Source organism: Mobula birostris, chromosome 6, assembly GCF_030028105.1.
Source record: "Mobula birostris isolate sMobBir1 chromosome 6, sMobBir1.hap1, whole genome shotgun sequence".
Classification (NCBI taxonomy): Eukaryota; Metazoa; Chordata; class Chondrichthyes; order Myliobatiformes; family Myliobatidae; genus Mobula; species Mobula birostris.
Window position 1 is genome coordinate 134686698 of NC_092375.1, and position 13986 is coordinate 134700683.

At 42.6% G+C, this 13986-nt stretch overlaps 1 protein-coding gene across 1 annotated transcript in view; it reads right to left on the bottom strand.

The window, feature by feature from the left end:
* Positions 1 to 1703: 1703 nt before the first annotated feature.
* pofut2 (protein O-fucosyltransferase 2) overlaps positions 1704 to 13986 on the bottom strand; it is a 32286-nt gene continuing 20003 nt past the window's right edge. Inside the window, exons 7-9 of the mRNA XM_072262400.1 lie at positions 7991 to 8171; positions 3331 to 3454; positions 1704 to 2331 (exon numbers count right to left, since the gene is read on the bottom strand). Of these exons, the coding sequence (XP_072118501.1) occupies positions 2178 to 2331; positions 3331 to 3454; positions 7991 to 8171 (459 nt within the window). The 3' untranslated portion in view covers positions 1704 to 2177. The remainder of the gene's footprint in view (positions 2332 to 3330; positions 3455 to 7990; positions 8172 to 13986) is intronic.

A 13986-nucleotide genomic window follows, 5' to 3' on the forward strand; every position in this document is an offset into this window, starting at 1 on the left:
TTAGCAGATCTGAACTGCAATTCTTTCTGGTGCTCGTCTGCAGATCTTTAGTTCAACCGTTCCAAGAAATGAGTCCTCTGCCACCCAGGCTTACCTCCACTCAGAAATAGCTAACTCCTTCATCCTCTGTTGTTAATGTTCTGAGTTCAATGTTCGAGGTAAATAACAGTATGAGCATGAAATGGAAGTGATTTAGGAATGTGCTAGAGAGGAATTCATGGAGAAATTGTTCTAGCAACCACAATGTACTCAAACTTGAACAATGGGAACAGTGTTTTCCTTGGGACAACATTGACTGATTAATCAAATGCTTAGATGTTGCTGTTTCCTGATTAGTGTTTACACAATTAGGCATAGGAGACTGGTAGATTCTGATAAAATCAGAGCAGGCACTTGAGGTTTGAATTTCATTACTCAATCTTAAGTGTTTTCAACCAAATTATATTAGTAGGGACTTTCAGAGATCTTAATATTGTGTAGCTAGGCTGATATTTGTAAAATATCTCCTTTACATCTTTACAACCTACTTGTGAACCTAAATTATGTAAAGCAGAGTTAAAGATTTTTTAACTACTTAATCTTACTGAGCAACACACTTAAGGTTGCTGGTGAACGCAGCAGGCCAGGCAGCATCTCTCAGAAGAGGTACAGTTGATGTTTCGGTCCAAGACCCTTTGTCAGGACTAACTGAAAGAAGAGATAGTAAGAGATTTGAAAGTGGGAGGGGGAGGGGGAGATCCAAAATGATAAGAGAAGACAGGAGGGGGAAGGGATGGAGCTAAGAGCTGCAAAGTTGATTGGCAAAAGGGATATGAGAGGATTATGGGACGGACGGGAGGCCTAGGGAGAAAGAAAGGGGGAGGGGGGGAAGCCCAGAGGATGGGCAAGGGGTATAGTGAGAGGGACAGAGGGAGAAAAAGAGAGAGAGAAAAGAATATATAATAATAAAAGATAAATAAATAACAGATGGGGTACAAGGGGGAGGTGGGGCATTAACGGAAGTTAGAGAAGTCAATGTTCACGCCATCAGGTTGGAGGCTACCCAGACGGAATATAAAGTGTTGTTCCTCCAACCTGAGTGTGGCTTCATCTTGACAGCAGAGGAGGCCGTGGATAGACATATCAGAATGGGAATGGGACGTGGAATTAAAATGTGTGGCCACTGGGAGATCCTGCTTTCTCTGGTGGACAGAGCGTAGGCGTTCAGTGAAATGGTCTCCCAGTCTGCATCGGGTCTCACCAATATATAGAAGGCCACATCAGGAGCACCGGATACACTCAGGTTGGAGGAACACCACCTTATATTCTGTCTGGGTAGCCTCCAACCTGATGGCATGAACATTGACTTCTCTAACTTCCGTTAATGCCCCACCTCCCTTTCATACTCCATCTGTTATTTATCTTTTATTATTATATATTTTTTTCTCTCTCCTTTTTCTCCCTCTGTCCCTCTCACTATACTCCTTGTCCATCCTCTGGGCTTCCCCCGTCCCCCTTTCTTTCTCCCTAGGCCTCCCGTCTGTCCCATGATCCTCTCATATCCCTTTTGCCAATCAACTGTCCAGCTCTTAGCTCCATCCCTTCCCCGTCCTGTCTTCTCCTGTCATTTTGGATGTCCCCCTCCCCCACCCACTTCCAAATCTCTTACTATCTCTTCTTTCAGTTAGTCCTGACGAAGGGTCTTGGCCCGAAACGTCAACTGTACCTCTTCCTAGAGATGCTGCCTGGCCTGCTGTGTTCACCAGCAACTTTTATGTGTGTTGCTTGAAATTCCAGCATCTGCAGATTTCCTCGTGTTAATCTTACTGAGATGGAATGATAATGAGTTGGAAGAGAAGGCATTTTCTTACAGGTAAAGTGCAAGCTGGCAGTAATTAATGTTCCATTGAAAATCATGATTGTTTTACACGATCTTTACACAGGATCTGAAGAGAGGAGACATCAAGCTGCCTCCACATCTGCGTGGAATTACCCAGAACTGCTTGGCAAGAGATTTCTCCTGGTGACTCAATGGATCACAAAAAGGATTGATGCCATGAACAGAGTTGGGTTAACTTTACCAGAAGGCTGCGTGAAAATGATGTAAAAGGCCTCTTACATCAAGGTGCCTGATTCTCCTGTAACTGGATAATTTGGATCAGTTGAGGTAATTGAGTGGCATTACAACATTATCCCCCTCAGTAGACTATCTTCCAGTGGGTTGGCTGCTCACATTCCTCCTCTTGGTCACCACACAGCCTGTTGTAAGTAGTTTTTGGCTCAAAACCCAGAACCTCGCGCTCCTCATGGATACGGAAGGAAAAGGTTGACACTGAAGTTCCAATGAAAAATCTGTAAGGAAAGCAGAAAGCCAAATTAGGTGGGCGTTCAGGTGAAGTGAACTTTCAGAACCACAACTTCCAATAAAAGATACTTCATTGGACATGACGAGCACATGAGGGATGGTGATACACACATACACACACACACAAAGTGCTGGAGGAAGACTACTTGTACCTCACAGCTTCCTTGATGCTTGAGCAGATATGGTATACATGATATATGGGAGCTTCCAGTTCAGTAGCTAACTCCCCTGAGCCTTTGTTAACTTTAGTGAAGGAATAAAAATTCTACTCTGCTCTCATATTTCAATGGCTCATTTCAAAGGATAAACTAGCCACCAATATCTTTTTCAAGCCCTCAGACTTCTGCACCTATCTTGACTATATACCCTCAAATCTAGTCTCCAATAAGAACACCATTTCTGTTTTCAGTTTCTTCATCTCTGCTGCGTTTGTTCCAATGATGATGCTTTGGTGCCTCTTAAATTCCTCCTTGCCCGTACATGGCTTCCTCTCTGCCATAACAGGTGCAGCTCTCAACTGTCCATTTGCTCTTTCCAAAGGGATTTCCCCTGATATTTCACTAGCCACTTCTTCCCCTTTCCTCCCTTTTCTGCGTTAATGGTCACAGTACAGTAATGTAGCAGTTAGTGTAACACTATTACAGTGCTAGCTGTAAGGTTGGGGTTCAATTCCCGCTGCTGCCTGTGAGGAGTTTGTACATTCTCCCCATGACCACGTGGGTTTCCTTTGTGTGATCTGGTTTCCTGCCACATTTCAAAGATGTATGGGTTAGTGTGGGCATACTACACTGATGCAGGAAAACTGGCTTAATTTGTAGGGTGCTCCCAGCACAATCTTTGCTGATCTGATTTGACACAAACAATGCATTTCACTGCACGTTTTGATGTATGTGACAAATAAAGTTAATCCTTAAATCAGCTGCCTGACTTGGTTGAGTTTTCCCAACTTTCTGTTCTTGTTATCTCTAATCAACCCCTGCTTCTACCTGGCATGAGCGCAGATCCACTGGTCAATGATGGCCACTCCTCCATCTTTGTATAATTGGAGCTCTGCTTGGGTTGGTTCAAACCGAATCATCTTTGGGAGAAAGCTTTTCAGCTCCATCAACTCTAAAAGAAAAATATACAAAAGATGTAAACTTGGTTAAAACCATTTATATATTAACAAAAAGGTATTTGTACTCCTTCTGTTTTGTCCAAGTGTACAACATCAGTTTGTGACATCTCAAACTGGCTTTTCTTTGCAAAACAATAAAAGTTCTTCCCCCTTCCTTTCCAGTCCTGAAGAAGCGTCTCAGCCTGAAGTGTCGATTCTTTATTGCTTTCCATAGATGCTGCCTGAACTGTTGCGTTCCTTGAGAATTCCAGTATCTGTAGAATCTCTTGTGTTCCTCAATAAATGTTTTAGTTTGCCACTCTCATAAAGTAATTTGCCTGCTTTATTATTTTCTGTCATCCCTCTCCTCTTCACCATTATGTTGCTGAATTGTTTCACCCAATTGAATGGAGGCAAAACGGAATTAGCGTAAAAGACAGAATATATCAAATAAGGAATGAACCACTCTATTAAAACCCCGACCTAACTCAGGAATTAAACTAAAAGCTCATGTGTACAAAGTCGCCAACAGTAGCGGGAAACTGGAAGACTAGGAAAGCTCTAAAAAGTTACAAAGAACCACTAAGCGAGCAATAAAGAAAGGGAAGATAGATTATGAAAATAAACTAGCACAAAAAAATAAAAACAGATAGTAACAGTTTTTATAATTATATAAAGTGGAAAAGGGTGGCCAAAGTCAACACAAGTCCCTTGGAGGACGAGAAGGGGGAATTGATATTGGGTAATGAGGAATTGGCCGAGGCTTTGAATGACTATTCTCTGTTGGTCTTCATGGTGGAGAACACATCTAACATGCCAAAGAGCGATGATATGGATGTGGTGGGAGGTGAGGACCTCGATACAACAGCTATCACTAAAGAAGTAGTGATGAACAAACTTGTGGGCCTAAAGATAGATAAGTCCCCCAGTCCTGATGGAATGTATCCCAGGGTACTGAAAGAAATGGCAGAGGTTGTAGTTGAGGCTTTGGTGATAATTTACCAAAATTCTCTGGACTCTGGGCAGGTCCCAGTGGTTTGGAAAAAAGTGACTATCATGCCACTGTTCAAAAAAGGATATAGGCAAAAGGCAGCTAACTATAGGCCAGTTAGTTTAACATCTGTAGTTGGGAAAATGCTTGAAGCTATCATTAGAGAAGAACTAGCGAGGCATCTGGAAAGAACTGGATCTATCAGGCAGACGCAGCATGGATTCAGCAAAGGCAGGTCCTGTTTGACAAACTTGCTGGAGTCCTTTGAGGATATAACCAGTGCAGTGGATTGAGGGGAACAGATGGACATTATTTACCTGGATTTCCAGACGGCGTTCAATAAAAGAATTATCCATGAGATAAGGATGCATAGAGTTGGGGGTGATGTATTAGCATGGTTAGGGAATTGGTTAACCAATAGAAAGCAGAGAGTTGGGATATATGGGTGTTTCTCTGGTTGGCAATCAGTTGTGAGTGGTGAGCCGCAAGTCTCGGTGCTGGGCTCACAACTGTTCATGATATACATTAATGATCTGGAAGACAGGACCGAATGTAGAGTCTAAGTTTGCTGATGACACTAAATTAGACCATAAGATATAGCAGAAGTAGGCCATTCAGCTCATCGAGTCTGCTCCACCATTCAATCATGGGCTGCTCCAATTCTTTCAGTCATCCTGACTTCCCTGCCTTCACCCCATTCCCTTTGATGCCCTGGCTAATCAAGAACCTATCTATCTCTGCCTTAAAATACACCCAGTGATTTGGCCTCCACAGCTGCTCGTGGCAACAAATTCCACAGATTCACCACCATCTGACTAAAGTAATTTCTCCGTATCTCAGTTCTAAATGGACGTCCTTCAATCCTGAAGTCATAACCTCTAGTCCTAGAATCCCCTACCACGGGAAATAACTTTCCCATATCTAATCTGTTCAGGCCTTTTAACATTTGGAATGTTTCTATGAGATCCCCCCTCATTCTCCTGAACTCCAGGGAATACAGTGCAAGAGCTGCCAGTCGTTCCTCATATGGTAACCTTTCATTCCTGGAATCATTCTTGTGAATCTTCTCTGAACCCTCTTTGATGTCAGTATATCCTTTCTAAAATAAGGAGCCCAAAGTTGCACACAATACTCCAAGTGTGGTCTCACTAGTGCCTTTTGGAGCCTCAACATCACATCCCTGCTCTTATATTCTATACCTCTAGAAATGAATGCCAACACTGCATTCACCTTCTTCACTACCGACTCAGACTGGAGGTAAATTGAGTGGAAAAGCAAATAGTGCAGAGGATACGGCGAGTATGCAAAGAGATATAGATTGGTTAAGTGAGTGGGCAAGGGTCTGGCAGATGTTGGTAAATGTGAGGTCATCCACTTTGGAAGGAAAAATGGAAGATCAGATTATTATTTAAATGGTAAGGTTGCAGCATGCTGCTGCGCAGAAGGAGTTGGGATTGCTTGTGTATCAATGACAAAAGGGTTTCTTTTAGGTGTAGCGGGCTATCAAGGCAAATGGAATGTTGCAAACACGAGGAAATCTGCAGATGCCTGAAATTCAAGCAACACACATAAAAAATGCTGGTGAACGCAGCAGGCCAGGCAGCATTTTTTATGTGTGTTAAATGTAATGTTGGCCTTCATTGCTAGGGGGATTGAATTTAAAAGCAGGGAGAATATGCTGCAACTTTATAGGGTACTGGTGAGGCTGCATCTAGAGTACTGCGTGCAGTTCTGGTCTCCTTACTTGAGGAAGGATATACTGGTTTTGGAGGCAGTGCAAGGGAGACTCACCAGGTTGATTCCCGAGATGAGAAGGTTAGACTATGAGGAGAGATTAAGTCGCCTGGGACTGTACTCATTGGAATTCTGAAAGCTGAGAGGAGATCTTATAGAAACATGAGAGGCAGGAAAGTTGTTTCCACTGGCAGGTGAGACTAGGACTAGGGAAAATAGCCTCAAGATCGGGGAGAGTAAATTTAGAACAGAAATGAGGAGGAACTGCTTTTCCCAAAGAGTGGTCAATCTGTGGAATTCTCTGCTCAATGAAGCAGTGGAGGCTACCTCAGTAAATATACTTAAGACGAGGTTGGATAGATTTTTGCATGGTAGAGGAGTTAGTGGATGGGGAAAAGGCAGTTAGGTACAGATGAGTCTATGGTCAGATCAGCCATGATCTTATTGAATGGCAGACCAGGCTCTATGGGCCAGATGGACTACTCCTGCTCCTATTTTTAATGTTCTAATGGATGCCCATTTTCCAGCAAATTTTCCCTTTGATCATCAGTAACTAGTCTTCACACTAACCATATCTGTCTCTGTCCATTTTAGAATAATGATAAAAAAAAATCAGCTCACATAAAATTTATGGGTCGAGGTAAAGAGCTCCTAAAGGCCAATATGCAGAAAATTTACAAGATTAATTGAATCACTGTATTCCAGTCACTGGGGGAACAAAGTTGTGCTGTAAGCAAATAAATGGGAGTATTTTAGGTACTGCATCTCAGTAAAGGTGTACCTGTCTTGTGTAATATATGGTGTGGTAAAGAAATACATTCAACAAGTTACAATGATCAATGATAAAGCTGAAGAAAATTATCAGAGGCATCACTAAAGTTATAGTAGGAAATACCTCCCTATGGCAAAGGTGTCCAAGACAAAAAAAACATGTTTAGGGTAAAGAGAGTTTAGAGATTCTGATTTAGAATTTTTTTCATGCAAAGGCTGGTTGGTATCAGGAGGCATATACTTTCATATTTATCAAGTATCTAGTCAAAAAGCAGAATCACCGTGGCAGTTAAGGCTAGGAAACAGGCTGGGTATATGATAGTCAGCATGGACAGGTGACCCAAGGAGTCTGTTGCTGTGATGTGCAATTCCATGAGATTTTATCAAATAGATTTATTGTTAAGAGCAATATAAATTTAGTTTATAAAACTAGATCTGTATTTCTCAAATATAAATCTAGTTGAGGTGCTTATCATAGAAGAATTTGATGGTGAAACTCTGAGGAATCCAAAACAAGAGTAATATTATCAAACTCAGAGTTGCACCATTTTACAGTGATGGTTTGGAGCATGAAGGTAAATCAGATGAACTGTACCATGGTGCATCAGAAAACCATCCAAGGACATAGCAACAAGACAGTTAAAAGTGAAGGTACAGATCCATTACAAACTACATGTCATCCCTGGGTTAAAACGCAAGTCAGAAGTGTAGCTGGCCAGCAATACAGTTCAATAAAAACATCCGCCAACCCAGGACAACAAACCGAAGTACCCACATGGCACAAGATCCCTGTAGCCGCCAATGAATCCATCCTGCTGGTATCCTAAATGTTTGTTCGTATGCATATATAAACCTAGCTTATAAAATCTCATGCTTACCCAAGCTAAATTTGTATATATGGACTGTACATAACTTGGGTGCTCGTAACCTGGGCAGGACCTATACTGAATGTTGTTGCTCCTCCATGCATCTGGAGGAGTAGGTAGATCTCTTTGAGCAGGAAATTTTTGACTGTTGCAAACCAAATCATACGGGACTGTACAAGGATTATTACCGTCCTCAGCAGCATCTGTGGCTACAAACACATTGTCCAATTTTAGTTCTTTCATTAGGCTGTGGATCTTCTTGGCTGCTCCTTTGATGCTTGGGACATCCTTCCTGTGGCCCCAGATAAAGTCCTTCCTCCTCAAGTGCACAGCCAAGTAGGGGCCTCCTTTGGCAGTGCCCAACTTCACCTGTAGTAGAAGGATCAAATATGGTAAGGCATATCCCAACATTCATAAAAATACCATACAGCAGGCAGTTAGACCATCAGCACACACAAACCTGGGGTAAATCAGTGGGTCAGGCAGCATCCAGAGGGAGGGCAATTGGAAGGGCAGATGGGAGCAGTGGGGGTTCCTACCTGATCTCCCTACCTCTCTCCTTTGGGTCCATACTCCACCTTCCCTGTCCCATTAGATTCCATCAACTTCAGCCCTTTGTCACTACCACTGATCGCCTCCCACTTCTATTGCTGTGCCCATTCTTGTTCCCATCCCCCCCTCATTTGCCTGTTCTTCCCTACCTCACCTTGATCCACCTACTGTCTGTCATCCCTTGCTCCACTCCCTCCCTCTAGCCTCTTATACTGGCTGCTTCTGGTCTGGATGACGGGTCTTGACTGAGGGGTGCAGAGGGCTATGGTCCAGGTGCAGGCTGATGGGACTTAGCAGAATAATAGTTTGGCACAGACTAGATGGGCCTGTTTCTGTGCTATAGTTCTCTATCAGCTGAAACATCAACTGTCAATTTCCCTCCAGAGATGCTTCCTGACCTACTAATTTTCACCAGCTTTTATATAGAGTTCCAGGTTCCAGCATCTGCCATCCCTCATATCTCAAAAAGTTCAAAGTAAATTTATTATCAAAGTACATTATGCCACCATATACAACCCCGAGATTCATCTTCTTATGGGCATACTCAATAAATCCATACTAGAATAATAACCCTAGTAGAATCAATGAAAGACTGCATAAACTTGGGCGTTCAACCAGTGTACAAAAGACAATAAACTGTGCAAATACTAAAAGAAAGAAATGATAATAATGATAAATAGATATGCAATAAATATCAAAAACATGAAATGAAGTGTCCTTGAAAGTGAGTCCACAGGTTGTGGGAACATTCCAATCATGGGGCAAGTGAAGTTAAGTGAAATTATCCCTTTCAGTTCAAGAGCCTGGTGGTTGAGGGGTAATAACAATTCCTGAACCTGGTGGTGTGAGTCCTGAGGCACATATATTTTCTTCCTGATGGCAGCAGCGAGAAGAAAGCACGTTCGGGGTGATAGATGCTACTTTCTTGTGACATTTTGTGTAGACGTTTTGGGCTTTACCCATGATGGACTGGGCTGTATCCACTGTTTATTGTAGGATTTTCCATTCAAGGGCATTGGTGTTTCCATACCAGGCTGTAGTGCAGCCAGTCAATATACTCTCCACTACACATCTGTAGAAGTTTGTCAAAATATTAGATGTCATGCCAAATCTTTACAAACTCCTAAGGAAGTAGAGGCACATGCCTTCTTCGTAATTGCATTTACAAGCTGGGCCCAGACCAGGTCCTCAAGTGATAACACTGAGGAATTTAAAGTTGCTGGCCCTCTCCACTTTTGATCCTCCAGTGACGATTGACTCATGGACCTCTGGTTTCCACCTCCTGAAGTCAATAATCAGCTCCCTGGTCTTGCTGATATTGAGTAAGAGGTTGTTGTTATGGCACTACTAAGCCAGATTTTCAATCTCACTCCATGTGTTGATTTGTAATCAGCTTTAATTCGGCCTATGACAGTGGTGTCATCAGCAAACTTGAATATGGCATTGGAGCTGTGCTTAGCCTCACAATCATAAGTATGAAGTGAGTAGAGCAGAGGGTTAAGCACACAGCATTGTGGTGCACCTGTGTTGATGGAAGCTGGGGAGATGTTGCTAATCCAAACTGACTGGGGTTTGCAAGTAAGGAAATTGAGGATCCAATTGCACAAGGAGATATTGAGGCCAAGGTCTATGAGCTTATTGTTTAGTTTTGAGGGGATGATGGTATTGAATGCTGAGCTACAGTAAACAAAGAACATCTTGATGTATCTTTACTGTCCAGATGTTCCAGGGTGTGTGAAGAGCTGATGAGATGGTACTTGTGGTGGACTTGTGACTCTGGTGGGCAAGTTGGAGCAGATCCAGGTTGCTTATCAGCAGTTGTGATAGGTTTCATCACCAACCTCTCAAGACACTATACTTCGTCATTGTGGATGCAAGTGCTTCAGGATGATCATTGAGCAGGTTACCACGTTCTTCTTAGGTAGTGGTGTAATTGAACCTCAGACTGCTGAAGTGAGGTTAAAGTGAACATCTCAGTGGACACTCCAGCCAGTTGATCAGCTCAGATCTTTAGTACTTGGCTAGGTATACACTGTCCAGGCTGGATGGTTTTCGTGTGTTCACCCTCCTGAAGGCTGTTTGCACACTGGCCTCAGAGACTGAAATCATCGGATCGTCAAGGGCTATGCGAGTTTGTAATGGTTCCTTCATACCTTGACAGTCAAAGCGAGCATAGAAGGCACTGATCTCAATTTGAACAGCAGAAGTCTCTGGTTCATAGACATAATGCTTTAAAATAAAAAGCTTGCATTGTATAATGACTTACACAACAAATTAAAAAAAGATACTAACAGGCAATGAGGAACCAACTGAACCATTGGGAAAGACATAATGCAAGAAATTTAGCAAAGGCTGTGAAATGAAGTAAATTGTTTGGTATGTGTATTTGTATTTTCCCGGGGCAAAATTGGCCAATACAAGAGGGCATAATTTTAAGGTAATTGGAGGAGAGTTTGGGGCGAATGTCTGTGCTAGTGGTGTGGTGGTATCTGCACCCAGACTTTGGAGCGAGAGGTCCTGGGTTTGAATCCGGCTGGCTGCTTTGCACAAACACCACCTGTGCCAGGTTGAGGGTCAAGCTGGTAACCCGGCTTCTCAAAACAAACGCTAAACAAACAGCAAGATTGCTGCCCAATGCGACTGAAAGAGCAGGGAGAAACTTGGGGGGAAATGGCAGAAGTGAGGTTATTAGACACTAGACAATAGAATACTACAGCACAGTACAGGCCCTTCAGCCCTCGATGTTGTGCCGACCCATATATTCCTTAAAAAAAAGTACTAAACCCACACTACCCCATAACCCTCTAATTTTCTTTCATCCATGTGCCTGTCCAAGAGGCTCTTAAATACCTATAATGTTTTAGCCTCCACCACCGTCCCTGGCAAGTCATTCAAGGCACCCACAACCCTCTGTGTAAAAAAACTTACCCTTGATGTCTCCCCTAAACTTCCTTCCCTTAACTTTGTACATATGCCCTCTGGGGTTTGCTATTCGTGTTCTTGGGAAACAGGTACTGGCTATCCACCGTACGTATGCCACTCATAATCTTGTAGATCTCTATCAAGTCCCCTCTCATACTTCTACGCTCCAAAGAGAAAAGTTCCAGCTCTGCTAACCTTGCCTCATAAGACTTGTTTTCCAATCCAGGCAACATCCTGGTAAATCTCCTCTGCACCCTTTCCATAGCTTCCACATCCTTCCTATAATGCGGTGACCAGAACTGAACACAATACTCTTAAGTGTGGTCTCACCAGAGATTTGTAGAGTTGAAACATGACCTCTCTATTCTTGAACTCAATTCCCTTATTAATGAAGCCTAGCAACTCATAGCCCTTCTTAACTATCCTATCAACCTGTGCAGTGACCTTGAGGGATGCATGGATTTTTTTTTGTAATTTATTTTTTATTGAAGTTCATCATCAAACAAAACTTCCCATAAGATGTATTTCAGACACTGTACATATATATATATAGTCATATTTGTTACAAATCTTCACATAATATTTATCTGAGGTATATACTTATAGAAAGGAGAGGAAAGAAAGAACAATCAAAAGAAGAAAACTATGTACAAAGTAGGGAGTGATTTTTTTTTACAACATATTCATTGACTTGTGAGAAAAAAATCAGGTCCATGAGGTGTTATGTAGTTATACCATTTTTCCCAGTATGAATCAAATTGTTCCAACTTATGATTAATAGATGCTGTTATCTTCTCCATTTTGCAAATGTCCATTGTAATTTCCACCCATACATTTAAAGTTGGGCTCTCCTGTGATAACCATTTCCTGGTAAGGGTCTTTTTACCAGCCACCAGCAGTATATTCATTAAATATTTATCTCTTTTCAATGATTCTTGAGGTATATACCCAAAATATACGGTCTTACTTTTGTGACGAAAGTACACATAGACTAAGATGTTGACTGTCCTGTGCTATCACCATTGGGATCAACAGTTGATCTGCCACCTGTCTTCAGGAGAGAGATAAGTAAGACAATGGAGCAGCATTTGGAAACGTTAATGAAGAGACGAGAGAGATTAACGGAAGGAGACACCGGTCTGGGTATTGTCAAGACTGGTTTGCTTTGAACCTGAACTGTTTTAAGTGATGGACAGGCGATACCCCAACAGGGGGAAAGGGACGGGTTCGCTAAGGCAACAGACACCACACTAGACACCACTCACGACACCACGAGGTATCGAGCCCCTGGAAGCGGTGCGCCCCCACAAGTTGGTGGGAGTTTTGGAGGGCTGGTCACGGGACCAGCCACAGACGCACAGGGTGGAAAGATTTGGTCGGCGGGAACCTGGTGTGTGTGTCCACCCTTGCCTGGGTGCCAGGTTCACCGCAGAGGAACGATCGTATCTGAAAACGGAGGGGTCACAGTCGGTGACCTCAGAAGACATTACAAAGTGCTCGCCCGAAAGCTAACTGCGAGAAATATCAAAGGTCTGTTGAATCCGATTTTGAATATCAGCATTCACTCCCTCTCTCTCTTCAACGGCACAACGATTGCTGCGAACTGAACTAAACTGAACTCTGTCACTTGTGATTGAACATTTTACCCCTAGACTGCGATAGAGCTTGATTGATCCTATTATCCTAGTTCTGCATACATGTGTGTTTATTCAGTGCTAACCTGTTGCATTTATATCCTTACTATTAGAGCACTGTGTTGCTTATTTCTTTAATAAAACTTTCTTAGTCCCAGTAATCCAGACTCCAACTGAGTGATCCATTTCTGCTGGTTTGGCAACCCAGTTACGGGGTACGTAACACTTTCTAAGGGTATTTCACATTTAAAGATTTAAAGATGTCTTGTGTATCCCACTCCAATGGTCTTTGATAACAGGGCATTCCCAGAAAATATGGTAATGGTTTGCATTTTGATTTCCACAATTTTTCCAGCAAACAGGGAGGTTACTATCATAATGGGATTTCTGAGAGGGTGTAATAAAATATCTTATCAAGTTTTTCTACCCGAACTCCCTCCATTTCTGTGAACTGGTACACTTCCATTGATACCTCCATATTATTGTCTAGTCTTCCTCAGATATTATTATCCCTCCTTCCTTCTCATTTTGTTTTAACGTATGAGGGATGTATGGATTTAAACCCCAAGGTCCCTCTGTTCATCCACAGTCTTAGGTAACCGACCATTAACCCTGTACTCAGCCTTCTGGTTTGTCCTTCCAAAATGCATCACCTCACACTTATCCGGATTGAACTCCATCTGCCACTTTTCTGCCCAACGCTGCATCCTGTCTATATCCTCTTGTAACCTTCGACAACCTACAGCTCCATTCACAACTCCTCCAATCTTCGTGTCATTCGCAAACTTACTCACCCATCCTTCCGCCTCTTCATCCAGGTCATTTATAAAAATCACAAAGAGCAGGGGTCCCAGGACAGATCCTTGCGGCACTCCACTAGTTACCGACCTCCAGGCAGAATACTTTCCTTCCACTACTAACCTCTGCTTTTTATTTTTTATCCAAACAGCCAAGGTTCCACTGATCCCATGCCTCATGAATTTCTGGATGAGTCTCTCGTGGGGGACCTTGTCAAATGCTTTGCTAAAATCCACGTAGACCACATCTACCACTCTACCCTCATCAATTTCTTTTGT